General features: G+C 47.3%; 1 protein-coding gene across 5 annotated transcripts in view; it reads left to right on the forward strand.

The window, feature by feature from the left end:
* PSEN1 (presenilin 1) overlaps positions 1 to 5,323 on the forward strand; it is a 79,389-nt gene extending 74,066 nt beyond the window's left edge. For all 5 annotated transcript variants that reach the window (XM_072839228.1, XM_072839231.1, XM_072839229.1 and 2 more), the window contains exon 12: positions 938 to 5,323. In XM_072839228.1, the coding sequence (XP_072695329.1) occupies positions 938 to 1,093 (156 nt within the window). In that variant the 3' untranslated portion in view covers positions 1,094 to 5,323. The remainder of the gene's footprint in view (positions 1 to 937) is intronic.
* Positions 5,324 to 17,452: the final 12,129 nt, after the last annotated feature.

A 17,452-nucleotide genomic window follows, 5' to 3' on the forward strand; every position in this document is an offset into this window, starting at 1 on the left:
TTTACAGGTATTCCTCTACTTTCTGAAAGTTCATATTACACCACTTAACTGTTTTTTGGGTTTTTTGTTTTGTTTTGTTTTGTTTTGTTTTGTTTTTTTACTAACCAAAAGAAATCCAAGGAGGATTTTTTTTTTTTTTTAAGATTTTATTTATTTATTCATGAGAGAGGGAGAGAGAGGCAGAGACCGGCAGAGGAAGAAGCAGGCTCTCTGCAGGAGCCTGATGTGGGACTTGATCCCCAACCCCGGGATCAGGCCGAGTCAAAGGCAGATGCTTAACCACTAAGCTTAACCACTAAATCGACCCAAGGAGGATTTTTACTTTTACAAAAAAAGCATTCTCATACTAATGAAGGTCTTCCGTAAAAGTGAAGTGGCGTAATTCAAACTTTGAGAAAATGGGGATATGGGGATATGCTTCACTTTATGTCATTTTGGCTTACAAAAGGCTTTGTAGGAATGCTCTACTTTCAGATAGAGAAACCTGTATATACTTCATAAACTTATACTGGTTTATTCAGTGAGCATCTCTTTGCCCCCATGTAACATAGAGGGTGCTCTTCACCTCTGGTATTTTAGCCAGCCAAACTAAACTCACAGTAGCCAATCAATATTTTAGATAGAAATTTTTTTTTTAGATAGAAATTTCAGTATTATTTAAGTTAAAATAGTTTTACTTATTTTTGGATTATATTTCTTATCTAGAATTAGGGGGTGAAGTATCAACAACTTGTAAATAATGAACTCTAATGCTGCAAAGGAAAAGAAATGTTTCCAAATTAAAAAAAAAAAAAAAAAAAAAAAGTCCCAAAATTTAACCTTAAAGGATAGTATTCAGTGAACTAAATTAAGACCAGGACTTGTGATTGGGTTGTTTTTGCATGAAATGCTTCCGTAATTTTGTCTGAGTTTATGTCTTTTCCCCTCTACTCCACAGGGTTTGTGCCTTACATTATTACTCCTTGCCATTTTCAAGAAAGCATTGCCAGCTCTTCCGATCTCCATCACTTTTGGGCTTGTTTTCTACTTTGCCACAGATTATCTTGTACAGCCCTTTATGGACCAATTAGCATTCCATCAATTTTATATTTAGCATATTTGCAATTAGAATCCCATGGATTTTTCTCCTTTGACTATAATAAAATCTGGGGAGGACAAAGATGATTTTCCTGTGTCCACATCTAACAAAGGCAAGATTCCCAGCTGGACTTTTTGCAGCTTCCTTCCAAGTCTTCCTGACCACCTGTACCATTGGGCACTAGAAGGGAGGTATCTACAGAAACTGGTTTGAACATACGTCATTGTGATGGACTGAGTCCCTCGGTGCAAAAACTACCAGATTTGAGGGACAAGGCTAAGGAAGAGGGATGGACCACGAAGTTGCTGTGCTCCTGCCAGCCGAGTAACCCTTGGTTACAGGTGGATTTTACTAACATTGCAGACTCTCAGGACTACCATTACCAAGAAATTAAATGGCGTGGTTTAAACCAAACAAGACTCTTCATCTTAAACTACATGTTGAAGATCAACCTAATTAACATGTATTGAATTCTGAAATTTTTCAGGAGGTACTGTAAGGAAAGCGGGCACCAGCGGCAAAATGAAAAGGTTTTTGAAAAGGGGCTCCAACTTTCACTTTCAGATCTTTTTTGCTGCAGACTTATCATTTTTAAATAAGACTTTTTTTTTCCACTTTGAGTCAAGTCAGATGTATAGGTTGATTTTGAAAAGTTTCATTTTCAAGAACTGAAATTCAGTACTATCAACGGTTGCCATGTCTTCCCACGGCCAGTATGAACTGATCTTGAGGCTTGCTTTATCCTAAAAGTCTTAGCCTCAGGTTCTAAATTCAGTAATTTCTGGAAAGAGTGGAATGATACCCAAACGGTTTCCTATCAGCCTTAGGTGCATTCTGGATTTTCCACCAAATTCTTTATTTTTACACATACTTGTAGGGTCACTTGCCCCTGGATGCTTCCATCGTTCCCATCTCTCCCTGACTCCCCCATAAGCATTCTCTTACACAGTAAATGAGACAGCTCTGTTGTGGTAGCAGATAATACAGTTATTCTAGGATTTTACTCTTTTTGTGGTGCAAAGAACGTGTTATAAATCAGTGCTGTCAGCCTCGCTGTCATAATTTCTTCAGTAGCAAATACAATGTGTGCCCAAAGACAGTGGAATTAAAGAAGAGTAAAATGGCTGGTGAAGCACTTTCTGTCCTGGTTTTTCTTTTTCTTTTTCTTTCTTTTTTTTTTTTTTTTTTTTTTTTTTTACTACAATCCATTGTCTCTCACCATGGGTCAGAATTTGAACCAATAGCCAAAATGCTGGTGGTTTATAAAGTCAGTTGTATCAGTACAAAGTTGGAGTTTAGAGAAAGCCATGATTTTACTCAGTGAGCCTTGCATGGGAGGACCTAGGGTCAGGAGGAGAGCCAGCTGCCAAGAAGAGAAAGAAGGGGCCTCTAACAGCCAGTAGGACAATATGAGCTCACGTCCCGTGGGCAGATGTTAAGGAGGAGGGCCAGTTTATTCCTCAGGAACCTCACAGTGGGTGTTCTGTGCTTTCTCTTCTGCCTTACGTTTCATTTCTGTAGACCTTTGAACCGGCAGTTGGGTTGAGGCCAAGCACAGCTCAACTAAGGGCATAAACAGAGCCATTAGCCCATGGGCACATGACTCCTCTAAGCAAAGCTTTGCTGGGCATAACCCTTCTACCACTGACAGCTTCTGCCACTGATACTCCTACCACTACACCTTAGCCATGGTGATCAGACTGTAAGCATTTGTGAGAAACTTAGTCTTCCTTTGTGGCTGAAGAAAGGCCAACTTTTCTTCTTGTTCCTGCTTTCTCTCCAACCTGTTGTGTGATCTGGTTTGCACTTCTCCTTGGAGTGTAGGATATCTGTTTTCTGTCACAGAATATTTCTTAAACTAACTTGAGCAGCAGTGTGCTGTTCATAACCAGAGCAGAAGCAAAACTGGCTCATATTAGGCAGTTGAGAACTGCAGGAAAAAGAAAAACAAACCAAGTGCTATGCACAGAAAGAATGGTGCATAAAACAATAGGTTCTCTCATCTCTTTGTTTAGCCCCTTTCCAAGAGTCTTTTTCCTCAGATATGTAGCAATATGGGTATTATCTTCTAGAAAGACACATGAATCAGCAACTACAACAAAACCATCTGTACATGTTTGTGATATGAGGCAGTTTTGAGGGAGTCCTGATCTATAGTAGTTTATTTGTGCAAAGCCCCCAAAGTACCATATCTTTCACAAAAGGTTCATCCCGGAAGAGGATCTGTGGTGTGAGTGTGACTATGTCCATCCTTTGTATCACTGTCCACCTAGAAAGACTGCAATAAAACGCACTTTCTACAAGATGCAACCACATCTCAGCATAGAGAGAACTCTTCTTACTTCTTGAAGTCACCAACCTCAGATGCAGAACTTTGCCTTGGAACTTTCTTCTTAGGTTCAATAAAACAGTTTTTCTGAAATACCAATAATGCTAGTCTTCCACCATGAAGAATAGTCATCAGGGAAAACCATAGCAAGTCCCCTGAGGATGTGCCCTCACACAGAGCAGGGGTGGCTATGGGGCCAGGCCAAACAAAGCAGACTGAGCCCAGGCAACCTGTTTAATGAAGAGGATGAAAAAAGTGGCCACTAATGTCTGGGTCTGACTGGCTTCCAGAATACAGAGTGTTTATATACAGAAGGCTGCTACAAACCAGCCTGTGGGCATACCAACCATATTTGGAAGATCTGTGGACCTTTTTTCCAAAGAGGAAGAGCTTGCTTTTCCTGTTTTTGATTCTCACTTAGGTTAGTGTGTGGTCCTAGGATCACAGATCTCACTGTAAATGATTAAATTTCTTGCGAAAAAAGCTTTCTAAGCAACTTGGAAGAAAACAATCATAAATGAATGATTTATTGATTTTACTACAGAAGCAACTAGAGAGACAGTCTTCACTTTTAAAGTCCCGGATCCCCAGTTTTTAAAGTCTCTTGATTTTTAAAAACTCTCCTTGCCTAACCGATGTTGATACCATAAATTTAGTTGCTTCCCCTTTACTTGGCCTCAAAAAACTTTATATAAGTAGTCTTGATCATAATTTGTAGAATATGGGACAAAAGCTCCCACATAAGATCTCCCAGGGTCAGCATCTCAAGGAAGTCTCTAGTCCTGAACCTCAGGGCCTGGCCTTGCATATTCACCCATTCATGATCTAGCCCTGGAAGAAAAAGAGCTCAGAAACCACTATGAAAAGATTTATTCAGTGTCTTCCGTGTTCCTGGCATGGTGCTGGAGTCTAAAGATGCAAAGAGGAGTAAGGCATATCCTCAGAATGCAGCTATAGTTTCCTGTTTACTGATAGATGCATCTTTAACTTCTCTAAAATATCAGGTACTTGTCAGTAACCCCTTTTCGTGGTTACCTTTTGATGTCATAAAGGTGACTTGATTCTTCTGGAAACCACTCCTTTCTGTAAAGTACTTTTTCTCTCTGTGCTTTTGGATAGTCTGTAACAGTCTGACCTGCTGTTCTAGAACCTCACCTCTGGGGTATCCACAAAGCTGACTCTGATCAGGGTGGGGATGGGGGTACTTGAAAACTGGACATTTGGTCTTGCCCTTGGGATGAAACAACATGATAATCATGAGTTTGAGCCCAGAAGTGATCCTTGTGATCTTCTTCTCTAAATCCCCCAAACAGGAGATTAAAAACCATGGTTTCAGCTCTTCATGGCCCTCGGTGAAATGGCTGAGCAGAGTGTTCCTAACAAGGCTTCATCACACCTCCCAAATCCTCTGGATGGCATCCTCTGAATAGTCCTCTCTGGTAGGAAAAACCTCAAATGCACATATTAAAAATCAGGAGAGTGCTGAAATGAACCATTTCTCTGTTTTCCGGGGCCTTGGACAGCTGCAACATTGCCCTGAGGAAGTAGCTGGGTCCATTCTGGGTCCTGGAACGTGGTGTTGGCACTTCAGCCCAGGGTGTGTAGCAGGAAAGCCTTCCCAGGAAGCAGTTTTCCTTTGAAAATAATTCTAAAAGGACAGCTTCAAAATCAACTGTAGAGAGTAGTGAGCACAGGATTGTCTATGGTGTGATTGGAGGTACTGGCTAGAGGTTTCAGTGGGATAATTTACATGTCCGTCGTTTGGCTTTTGCTTCTACAGACACTGCTTTGTACATGATTCAGACTGTGAATCCATCTTTTTTAAATACCTTTCAAATTCTTGGTAAGATATAATTTTGATAGATGATTGCAGATTTTCTTGTATTTGTCAAATTAATAAAGACCGCATGAATCCAGCTGTGCTAATTTTCTTACATGGAAGTATTATAATGTGTAACTGTGAGAACTCTTGAACTGTTATCAGGAACCGTTAAACACAAATGCATTGTTTCTGTTATTCATTCATACTGGTAGGGGGTAAATTGCAAGTCTCGAAACAACTATTCTTAATACTTAGTTTCTGAAACCATTTTTTTCTAGAAAACATCTAAAATTGATGCTGAAGCTGTCAAAACAAGAATTTACATGTATGCTGTACAATGCAGATATCTTATGTACTGGAGGCTTATCTTTCAAAGTTATGATGTGGGTACCTGGCTGGCTCAGTTAATAGAGCATGCAAACCCCTTATTTTTGGTGGGGGAGGAAAAAAATCCGAAACTTATTCTCCAACAAGAGAGCATCAGCAGGTAAAACTACAGGGGTTTCTCCACATACATTCACAGGAGCATGATTTGTTTAACAGGGAGAAAGGCTCTGGTGTGTTCTCTGTAACAGTATCCACATCACAGTGTAAACAGGTACTCGCATTGTGTTCTCAACTTACAATTCCAGAAGGAAAGGCACAAAGTGGCAAAAAAAAAAAGTTCTTTTTGGATCCTAAAGTCAGGTGCAATAACACAGACCAACTTTTGATAACAGTCTTGATCTACTTTTCCACAAAGGAGGAGATCCTCCACTCAGAAAGTAAGGTCTTTCTTTCTACTTCCTTGTTCAACCATCAGAGCGTGTTTCATCATTACATATACAAAAAGTGGGGCGGGGGGGGGTAGTTTAAAAAAATCACAAAAATATCTTCAACAACGTCTGGCTGTAGAGCATGCAACCCTTGATAGGATTGTGAATTCAAGCCCCATGTTGGGTGTAGAGCTTACTTAAAAAAGAAACAAAAACAAAAACAAATGATGTAGGTCACATCAGTGAAAAAAAGCAACACTTGTTTTATTGATAGCCCTGCCACTTGCCTAAAACTCTCCAAAACCTTTTGTTTCTAAACATTGAGTAGCACATAAAATATTGGGAATTATTGATCAGAAATAAGATGGTGGCAGGGCACCTGGGTGGCTGAGTCAGTTAAGCATCTGCCTTCAGATCAGGTGCTGGTCTCAGGGTCCTGGGATTAAGCCCTGCTCAAGCTCCCTGTTCAGTGGGGAATCTGCCTTTCCCTCTTCCTCTGCTCCCCCCCGCCCCCACTTGTGTTCTCTCTCTTTCTCAAATAAATAAAATCTTAAAAAAAAAAGGGGGGGGGATCCCTGGGTGGCGCAGCGGTTTAGCGCCTGCCTTTGGCCCAGGGCACGATCCTGGACACCCAGGATTGAATCCCGCGTCGGGCTCCCGGTGCATGGAGCCTGCTTCTCCCTCTGCCTCTCTCTCTCTCTCTGTGTGACTATCATAAAAAAAAAAAAAAAAAAAAAAGAGATTGTGGCAGGAAAACCAAAGTTAGCTATTGTCTTCAAAAAGAGCATGTGGGATCCCTGGGTGGCGCAGCGGTTTGGCCCCTGCCTTTGGCCCAGGGCGCGATCCTGGAGACCCGGGATCGAATCCCACATCGGGCTCCCAGTGCATGGAGCCTGCTTCTCCTTCTGCCTATGTCTCTGTCTCTCTCTCTCTCTCTCTCTGTGACTATCATAAATAAATAAAAATTAAAAAAAACAACAACAACAAAAAAAGGAGCATGTAAGAGATACATTACTGGGTACATTGGCTAAGAACACCAAGAAGAGGAAAGGTGTTCATTCCCTCCTTGGGATTCACAGGCATCATTTGCTTTTACGAATCTTATAGGCAGTGTCACTAGAGTCTGCCACAGAAATATGATTTGTCCTCATCAGCTGGGAGGGGTTTCTGATTTTTAGGGGCGTTGACAATGGTGGGTTTTGCTTTTTTTTTTTTTTTAGTTTTTGTTTTATTTTTATTTATTCATGAGAGACAGGCAGAGGGAGAACCAGGCTCCATGCACCGGCATCCTGATAATGGTGTTCTTAATGAGAATGAAGACTCCTCAAGCAGGGTTGAGAAGCAAGAATAATGAGGTTGGATTCTGGTATCACTTGGTAAGTACCAGAGTCTTCTGTAACCCAACCATCTCCTCTGGGGAGGTATTCCTTTGTGTGCTCTGTATGTGTATGTGGTGGGGGGATCCTTGCCTACCAATAGCTTAGGATCTGGTTAAAAGTAAAATGACAACATACATGAGTACCAGCAAGTATGATGACTTGACTCATTACATCATTTGAATGGGAGTGCAGAGCCACATGACATGTTTTAAGATCAGAATATTTCTAGAAACAAAGTTGGAAAAAAGTTTGAGAAAAAGGAAGAATCTGAATTGGCATGAAGACAAAGGATATACACCAAAAACGAAGGAGAGACCCCAAGGACAATTGGTTTTTGAATTAAAATGATGATTTATCCAGAGGAAAATCCAATTAGCTAACTAAATCTGTTGCCATATTTACTGAGAATATACTTTCTTCATTAAGTGACTTGTAGAACCCATGGAGGATGTGATCTGACCTACTACAGGGGCCTTTTAGCACAGGGACCTCATAATCTTGGCCAACATTGATTCTCCTACAGGGGCTGGCTCTTCTGTGCCTCGAATGCCACACCCTCTAAAGGGGAGAGATGGAGGAACCTCAAACCAAGTTTGTTGGAGTCCTAATTCTTTTTTTTTTTTTTTTTAGGATTTATTTTTAAGTAGTCTCTACACCCAACACGGGGCTCAAACTCACAACCCCTGAGATCAAAAGTTGCACACTCTACTGACTGAGCCAGCCAGGCATCTCAGTGGAGTCCTAATTCTTAGGAAAGGGGTAACATACCCCCCCCTTTTTAAGATTTCATTTATTTGAGAGACAGCAGGAAAGAGAGAGCACGTACAGGAGAAGGGGAAGCAGACTCCCCACTGAGCAGGGAGCCCAGTGTGGGACCAGAATCCGGAGATCATGACCTGAGCCCAAGGGAGATGCTTAACGGACTATGTCAGCCCCAGGGGTGACATACTCTTCCTGCCATCGTTATCCCCTTTTTCCCCAGAACTACAATAGTTTTAATTATGTAGTAGCCCAAGGTCAATTCCTCATGCAAAAGAAGAAAGGATTTTGTTACCCCTCTACCCATAGCATACCTCGAGGTGGACTGCGGGTAAGATTCAGATTGTGATTAGTTTTCTTGGGTAGCCGACCTAGCCAAGAGCCACTAAACTCGGCGATGTGTACAAGGAAGATCTGAAGTTGAAATAACACTAGATCACTATATTTATACTACGTTTAAATACCTGAATTTAAGTGAGTTCTTTAAGAGCTGGCGCATCCCCTCAGAATAGGGCTATCACGGTGATGGTCACAGAGTAGTCTCTCAAATATGGAGAGGGACTGAGGAGAGATTTGGGGGACTTTATCCTGCATCTGGATTTTCAAAGATTTTGTCCACCAAGTGCTGTAAGTCATTAGGCAGTAATTTGGTTTTCTGTTTACTAATTGGATTTACCTACATATGCCATAAAATAGCATTAGGCTTGTTTAGTGAGGTGACTGGGTTTTACTTGCATGACCAGAGAGCTGCAAATGTATGATTTCTTAAGATTTTCTCAGACAGGGGCACCAGGGTGGCTCAGTGGTTGAGTGTCTGCCGTTGGCTCAGGTCCTGGTCCTGGGGTCCTGGGACCGAGTCCTACCTCAGGGACTCTGGTTCCCTGCAGGGAGCCTGCTTTTCCCTCTATGTCTCTGCCTCTCTGTGTCTCTCATAAATATAGAATCTTTTAAAAAGAATTTTTTTCTCTCGAACAAAATGACCTCTCTGCCATCCTTCTGCCCTAGTGGGTTTCCCACTGTTCCTCCACCCCTTTCCCTCCTAACTCAGGGGTCTTCTCTGGAGTAACCCAGCCAGAAGGTCATCAGTTAAAAAACATCATCAGGCTTGAGGCCTGTTAAGTGTCCGTGGAAGGGGACAGGCTCTTCTATGCTGGGTGATCTCAGCCTGCACTCACCTCTTGCTGTCTGTGCTTTCCAGGGCTGCTGGGGAGAGAAGGGCCAGACTTCCTATTTTGTCACAGTGGTGACCCTAATGCCCGGTTGCTCTACTGGCCATTCAGAAGGGGGAGTTCCATGAATGTTTGGTAACGGAACCCCACCGAGCAGCCAGGCCTCAGGTGAACATGCTATTGATGGCATAGCCCCTTTAGCTCTGGCAACCCAGGATTCTGTCCTCTAAGCCAGGGCACTCCTTTGTGGTCAGGTGGGCCCCTGGCAGTGACCCCGGAGCAGGCCCTGGAGGGAGGCCTAGGGACCAGGGCCTTCCCCCTTGCCCCTGTGTACATGTAGCAAGTCATCCTTGAGGGACTCCTTTTAGCCGGCAAGGACCAGACTTTCCTCCTTCCCTCTTGTGCTGTACATAAATTGATGAGGTAATCCACAGACTTGTTGCAAGTGATTATGCAACTTTGGTCATTAGAGATGTGACTCACCGAGGCCCTCCAAGCTTATGATAATTGTGGTATGAATTGATTTTCATTTTTAGGTCAAAGGCACTGGTAAACAGTTTTGTGAGGGGAGGCAGGTGGTCTGACCCTGAGAAGCCGGTGCCCGTTGGAGGTCTGGGGGGAGCAGGGCGGGGATCCGGGCTCCCTGCCCACCGTCCTGGCTGCTAGCAAGGCCCTCCTCCTCCTCCCCTGGCAGCGCCCCAGCCTCCTGCGGGTGGGGCCGAAGAGGAGGAGGGTGAGGCCTGGCTGCCCGCACAGGGCCCCCGCCCCGCCCCTGGGGCTGGAGTCTCCCCATCACCCCCTCCCCACACGCCCCGGCCGGCCCAGCTGTTTCCGCAGCCGCGCCCCACTAGCCCAGGGTTCCCTGTCCTGCTGGGCCGGTGCCCTCCTCCCGCGTCCCTGCAGTCCTGGGGTCCCACCCTCCTGCGGCTCCCACAGCCCCTGCACAGAAGAGGTCTTGTTGACCCAGACGCCTCTGAGCAGGGGTTGGGGTGGCCGTGGGTGTCCCTCCCAGCTGGCCTCCAGGCCCCCCCTCCACTCTCTAGGGGAGTGGGGACCAGCTGGCCACGGGTGGGGAGCTGGGTGTGTGCGCTCACCGCCCCATCCTAGGCCTCCTGGGAGTGAGCGATGTCATGGGTGGATTAGGGGTCCACAGGAGGGGATTTCCATGCATGATGACATAAACAGGCTGCGTGTGGGGGAACATGTTTTAAATGAGAGCAAACATTTACCAGTTTTGCCCTTACTTACAAGGCTGTGCTGGGGGAGGCCAGTTGGCCTTATCTGCTTAAGAGAGCCCCTATTTATAAACAGGTGGTCAGAGTTGAATCCAAACAGGATTCTTCCCCTAGGGCACACTTGTGACATTGAGAAATATATGGGTTTGTCCTGGGTCAATGTCACCACGTGGAATGTGGAAGGGATAAAGGAACAGTTCTTAATACTTGTACTTAACCCTCCTTTAACCAAGAAAAGCCCTGAGACAACTACTTGCCCCATTAAATGCCCCATTAAACCACTTCCACGGAGCGCTTACTATCAGTGCGCCTCCGACACCAGGGTCCTAGGTCATCCTCGTCCCACCCGTGAGAAAGTGGAAGCTTTGAGACAACCAGTCACAGCCGCAGACTCACCCACTAGGAAGCGGGAGAGGGCAATGGGCCCAGAGCCCCGGCCTCCTGCCTCCAGGACAGAGGCTCGCTGGAGATCTGTTTCTGTCAAACTGGGTCACCTCTCCGGGCCTCCGTTTTGTCCTCTGTAAATGCGGAGTCTGACTGACGACGTTCCTCAGGTTTTCTAACTAAAGCTCAACAAGACCTGGCCCATAGTGGCTGCCCCAGGCAGAAATGTCTGGAGTTGAAAAAAAAGAAAGACAAAAAATTTAATTGTATCTCACAAGGTATTTTGTCATTTTATTCTGGCAAAGTCTACACAGAAATTACCATGTGGGGATGCCTGGGTGGCTCCGTGGTTGAGCTTCTGCCTTGGCTGGGCGCCATCCCACAGCCTGCGGGGAGCCTGCTTCTCCCTCTGCCTGTGTCTCTGCCTCTCGTTGTGTGTCTCTCATGAATAGATAAATAAATAAAAATTAAAAGAAAATTTCCATGTGAATCATTAAGTGTACAGTTCGGTGGTATTCAACACCCCCAAGGCTGTGCGGCCCTCGGCAGCCCGGATCCCCAGGACTGCCGCCCCGCCGCCTCCCCGGCACCCCGACGGCCTCGTGAACTGGACCACCCCGGGGACCTCTCCTCAGTGGAATCACGCAGTATATGTCTTTTCACGTCTGGCTTATTTCTCTCAGCACAATGTTCCCAGGGTTCGTCCATGTTATCGTAGGTTTGTTTTAATCTAAAAATAACTACACCACCATCCTAAACCATTTCGAAATCTATTTCACCTCAACACAACATACTCCCAGCCTCAAAGTGGATGTCCCCCAAAGGTGTGCTGTGGGTATTCAGTGTCTTTCAGTGTCCACAGACCACACACCCCACTTTGAGGAGTACTTCCTTCCCCACTCTGGTTGCCGTGCAGCCGCGTCACAGCTGGGCTTCACGGTCCGTGCTGAGTGGAGGCCTGTGCTTGAGAGCCTGCACGAGCGCGCACACGCGTGAGTGTGTGTGTGCTTGCGCGTGTGCGTGTGCGTGTGGCACACACCACCCTGAGCTCTCTGCTGCCCTCCTTTGTTCTCAGCCCCTGGGGCTATTGATCCTTGAGAATTTTCCATATTAGCACTTATTTTTATTTACATGAGTCCATTGTCTTCCTTTTAAAAGTGAAGAAACCGGGATCCCTCTGTGGTGGCTCAGTGGTTTGGCGCCTGCATTCGGCCCAGGGTGTGATCCTGGGGTCCCGGGATCGAGTCCCGCGTCGGGCTCCCTGCGTGGAGCCTGCTTCTCCCTCTGCCTGTGTCTCTGCCTCTCTCTCTGTGTGTCTGCCTCTCATGAATAAATAAATAAAATCTTAAAAAAAAAAAAAGAAAAATGAAGAAACTGCTCTGCAGGAAGGTTAACTTGCCAGACGTGTCCCAGCCAGTGAGTAGAGACTCCAACCCAGACCTGCGGACCGCACCAGCTCACACCTCCTCCCACCCCACCGTCTCCCATGCGCCCACCTTCACAGCCCCACCACGATGGAGTTCAGCAGGCCACTAGCAGCCATCACCCCCGTCAGTATTACTGTGTAACCCCATTTGTAGTTATGTCCTGTTTAATTTTTATGGATTTACAATCCCTTATTTGCGATTATGAAATTCAGAAGGCTTGGAAACCTGAAAGGTTTCTTCTGAGTTTGGGAGAAGACCTGGCCTGAACAAATGTCAGGCTATTTAGAGTCTCAGTTTAGCCTGTTTTGGTCAATATTCGTATATTTTGCTGGTTTTGTTGTTGTTTTCTGTTGGTTAGTTTTTGTTTTTTTTTTATTTTTAATTTATTTATGAGAGACACAAAGAGAGAGAGAAAGGCAGAGACACAGGCAGAGGGAGAAGCAGGTTCCATACAGGGAGCCCGATGTGGGACTCGATTCCAGAACTCCAGGATCATGCCCTGGGCCAATGGCATGCACTAAACTGCTGAGGCACCCAGGGATCCCCATTTGGTTAGTTTTGATTAAAGAGGGCTTCCAGACTATTCTGGAGGCAGTTTAGTAACTTCTAAAAGCTGAAAAATGCTCAATCCTGAAACACATTTGGTCCTAAGAGTTCCTGATAAGGAATTGGGACCTAGATATAGGATTATAGTTATATAAAATCTATAAAAATAGGGCAGCCCAGGTGGCTCAGCAGTTTAGCGCCGCCTTCAGCCCAGGGCCTGTCCTGGAGTCCCGGAATCGAGTCCCACATCGGGCTCCTTGCATGGAGCCTGCTTCTCCCTCTGCCTGTGTCTCTGCTTCTCTCTCCTCTCTCTGTGTCTCTCATGAATAAATAAAATATTTTTTAAAATAATAAAATCTATAAAAATAAAAAGCTTAGGGATGCTTGGGTGGCTTAGTGGTTGAGCGTCTGCCTTTGGCTCCAGGCATAGTCCCTGGGTCCTGGGATGGAGTCCTGCATCAGGCTTCCCCACAGGGAGCCTGCTTCTCCCTCTGCCTGTGTCTGACTCTCTCTCTCCATGTCTCTCATGAATAATTTTAAAAATCTAAAAAAAATAAAAAGCTTAGACCCAGTCTTATGTCTATAAATCTTTAAGTGGTGTTTTACTCAAAGATAAGGGTCAGGATAACAGGTCCACAAATTACCAAAGTTAGGCTCCTAACCTACCCACAAAATTAGTAGAATTTCCTTCTTCATTTAACTTGAGTGTTGGGAAGTCTATTTCTGAATTGAGAGGTACTGATCCTCTTGAGTTTCTGGGTAATGTTTCTAGGCCTGTGGCACAAAGCACAGACACTTCTCAGTTTCCAGGCTGAGAGTTCTCCAAATACAGAGGTTGGAGCAGCAAGGAGAAAAGCAGTGCCCTGGGAGTGTGGTGGAGAGAGACCTGGAAGAAAGGACCCGGGCACCTGGGTGGCTCAGTCAGTTAAGCGACCGCCTTGGGCTCAGGTTGTGATCTCAGGGTCCTGGAATCAATCGAGTCCACAAAGGACTCCCTGCTCTGTGGAGAGCCTGCTTCTCCCTCTGTCTCTGCCTGCCACTACCCCTGCTTGTGCTCACACTCAAACACACGCATGTGCTCTCTTTCTCTCTCAAATAAGTAAAATCTTAAAAGGAAGAAGATGGAGAAGGAGAAAGAAGGAGAAGAAGGGACCCAAAAGCCCTGGCAACTGCAACTGGCCCCGTGGGGGTCCCAATCAGGTGCCTCCCTGGCAGCCCCCCAGCAATAGCAGCAACAGAGCAGGAGATGCTAGGCCAGAGATGCAGGGGCTGCACGGAGGGAAGGAGGACTTGCCCTGTCTCTGTCACTGTTGATGGAGACCCCAAGGCTGCTGGCAATCAGCTGCAGGATGCCAAGTGTACTCTGGATGCTGGGGCACCCACCCTGTGCTGAGGGGGACCCGCCTGGGCTGGTCCCACATCCCATACTGACCTTTGTAGGGGCCTGGGCCTCAAATCCTTCTCCCCCTTGGGAGGCAGAGTGTGGGCGAGGGTGGGCTCCTCACATCTGTTCCCTTAGTCTTCAGAAGCTCATGGGGTTAGTTTCTGCAGAGGATACTGTAGCCCCTCCTTATAGGTGTGTGTTTGTGTGTGTGTGTGTGTGTGTGTGTTCCTGTGTAGAAGGAAAGGGATAAAATCTCTGAGGCTGGAGCTGCTGAGGGGAAACCAAAACAGGGCAGGTTTTCTGGAAAGCCCCCTTCTCCCCTGTGTTGCTGCTGTCCTGACTGGTCTCCTGCCTCAACTGGTTTCTGCAAATGGTCTCCCCGTCCCTACTGGTGACTTGTCCCAGGATCTGGGTTGAAGATGGGGCAGGTGTCAGACCTGATGTCACTGAAGGACATCCCAGGACTTATTCTTTAAAAAAAAAAAATTATTTATTTATTCATGAGAGACACAGAGAGAGAGGCAGAGACACAGGCAGAGGGAGAAGCAGGCTCCATGGGAGGGCGATACAGGACTCCATCCCGGGACCCTGGGATCAGGCCCTGAGCCAAAGGCAGATGCTCAACCACTGAGCCACCAGGTGTCCCCCAGGACGTATTCTTTCTCTCTGGATGGCCCTCGTGTCTGCAGGGAGGGCCGGGGAGTTATATCTCTGTCCCAGCTTTGGGGTTAAAACTCCCCTCCAAAGGCCAGGTGGCATCCTTAGGGCGGCAGCTGCCAGACATACTGAGCACTGGACTCTCACTCTCATGGTCTGGCTTGGTTGTTTCAAGGTCCTGACTCGGATGTGGCAGTAAGAGGGGGAGGACAACAGATTAGCGGGGGACCTGGAAGCGGGCTCGAGGGGCGGGCAGACAGGTAAGGAGCACTTAGCTGTGCGAGTCCCCCCGCACCCCCGCTGGGACTCTTGCCGAGGGAGACGCTATACGGGTGGGAGGGTGAAGGGCAGGTGGAGAGAAATGGCGGGGTCCTCCCATGTGAAGGGTTCTCTTTCCTTTTGGGTTCCCAGCGGGCTGTGGCACAGTGGCGCTCCCGGCTATTGGGCCGTAAGACTTCCCCGGCCACATGCTGCAATGCCACGCCGCCCCCAGGATGTGAAGGCTCCAAGGGCAGGACAGCCTGTGCGTTGGAGGCCACGGCTTCTGCTCTGTGGTTTGTGCCTTGGTAGCTTGAAAACAGCCATGGAGGATTTACACCATGGGCATTGATAAATGCTCTTAATCTCCTCCAGAGAGCTGGTTGGTAAATGTTTAGCACCACCGGCCAGGTCTGTCCCCAGCTTCTGGCAGAGCAGGCCCTCAAATGTTCAAGGAATGAATAAACAACCATCAGAAAGGGAGGAAGAGAAGCAGCATCCTCTAAGCTCAACAAATACCACGTGATCAGTGCTGCAGGGAGGTGGCAGACATCTGTTTTCTGGGGGGGTGGGGATAGGGGGTAGCCCAGCCTCTGAACGAGGTTCCCATCTGGGGAACCTGCCAATTTTTGTTTCTTAGGTCTTGGTGGTCAGGGCGCAGGCATGCTCCTGTTGGGGTTGGCGTCTACAAGGGCCATTCAGGGCTTTATCCGGGGGCGATATGGGTTAGTGTGACCTGAAAGAGGTGGTGGCAGTAGTCCAGTGTCCAGCAGGACAGTCCTACCAGAACCATTCCTGGGCCATGATCTATGACCTTGGCAGGGACTCCGGCCCTTGTCTGTGCCTGACCCTCTAGCCTTCCTGTCAATTCCATGAGCGCTCGATGTCCTTACCCCAAGCAAATTTTCTGTTTACGTGAACTGCATCTTTTTCTGTGGATTGCAACCAGGAACCCTGCGTGGCAGATCAGCTGAGATGTGCAAGAGCTCTGTGAGGGGAAGCGCTGCGAAGACAAGCAGGTGGGAGCAGGAAGCGGGGTGGCCTTCAGAATGTGATGGAGACCGGATGTGTGGTCACTGGAAGCTGTCACCAGCCCTGCTCCCTACACCATGCTCTCTTGAGGGACACCTTCAGGGCTGCCACAAACCTCTGATGCATGTACAAAGAAGGGAAAAAAAACCCATATCCCTGACCTTGCAATGTCCACAATTTAGAGGGAGAAAGAGAGACAAATGTATCCCTATCGTAGTTCCAAAGTGCAACTCCCCCGCCCCCCGCCCCGGGAGCACAGAGGAGGCATAATGGAAGGCTTCCTGGAAGTGGCGAATCCTGGGAACCCTGAGGCTCTTGGGGTTTTGCCTTCTCCCTTTTCTCTCCAGGGTTCCATCCCCCCTCAGCCTTACAAAAAGATCCGGCCACTGATTTCTAGGTTGTGTCCCTGGATCTGCAATTTGCAGAGATGATCTGGATGTAAGAAATCCAGGGCACAGGCAGAGGGAGTGTGGGGCAGAAGGAACTAACTTTTGCCAAGCACTTAGTAGGCGCTTTATGGAAGCCACCTACTCCCCCCCCCCACCCTCTGCGTGGGGCTCAGGTGAGCACGTTGAGGCTTAAGGTGACACGACTTTCCTAAAATCACACTACAAGAAGCAGGACGGGTTCCCAGTCTAGGGGTGTCTGCCTCCGAGGGCTGCACTCCTTCTGCCACCCTGGGCCACTCAGCCCCCCAGGTGGAAGGGAGCATGGGGGGTGTCAGGCCAGTGCGGAGGGGGAAGGTCTCCCCCTTTCCCCTGGAATCTTCTTTCTAAATGGTATGTGCACCATTTGTGCACACCAGTTTTTGGTGGACAGTTGTGTGCTGGGCACCGTACTCAGCACGTCTCTGGGGCAGCAGAACTTGAGGCTTGTTGGGAACTTCTTGCCCAAGCCAGTAACTGCTTGGGCCTTGCTGGTGGGTCCGGGGCTGCAGCACTGTGTGTGGGCTCTGCCTCCCTGCCCCACCCCTGCTCTGGGTGGGGGCAGGGCGGGGAGTAAGAAATCATGGCCCGGGTGTCTGAGAGGGGATCCTGGAGGAAAAACAGGAACAGGACAGGAAGGAAGGTGCCTCAGCTATCCACCCCCCACAGCAGGAGAAGCAGCTTCCTCCTCCTGGATGGGGACCTTTGACCAAGCTCAGAAAATTCCTGGCTGATGGAAGGAACTATTTTCCTTTTCTAGACAGGCTTTGGCTAATTCCACTCTCTTGTCTCTGCCAAGCTTTATCTTTGCCT

This window comes from Canis lupus, chromosome 9 (genome assembly GCF_048164855.1).
Source record: "Canis lupus baileyi chromosome 9, mCanLup2.hap1, whole genome shotgun sequence".
Lineage (NCBI taxonomy): Eukaryota > Metazoa > Chordata > Mammalia > Carnivora > Canidae > Canis > Canis lupus.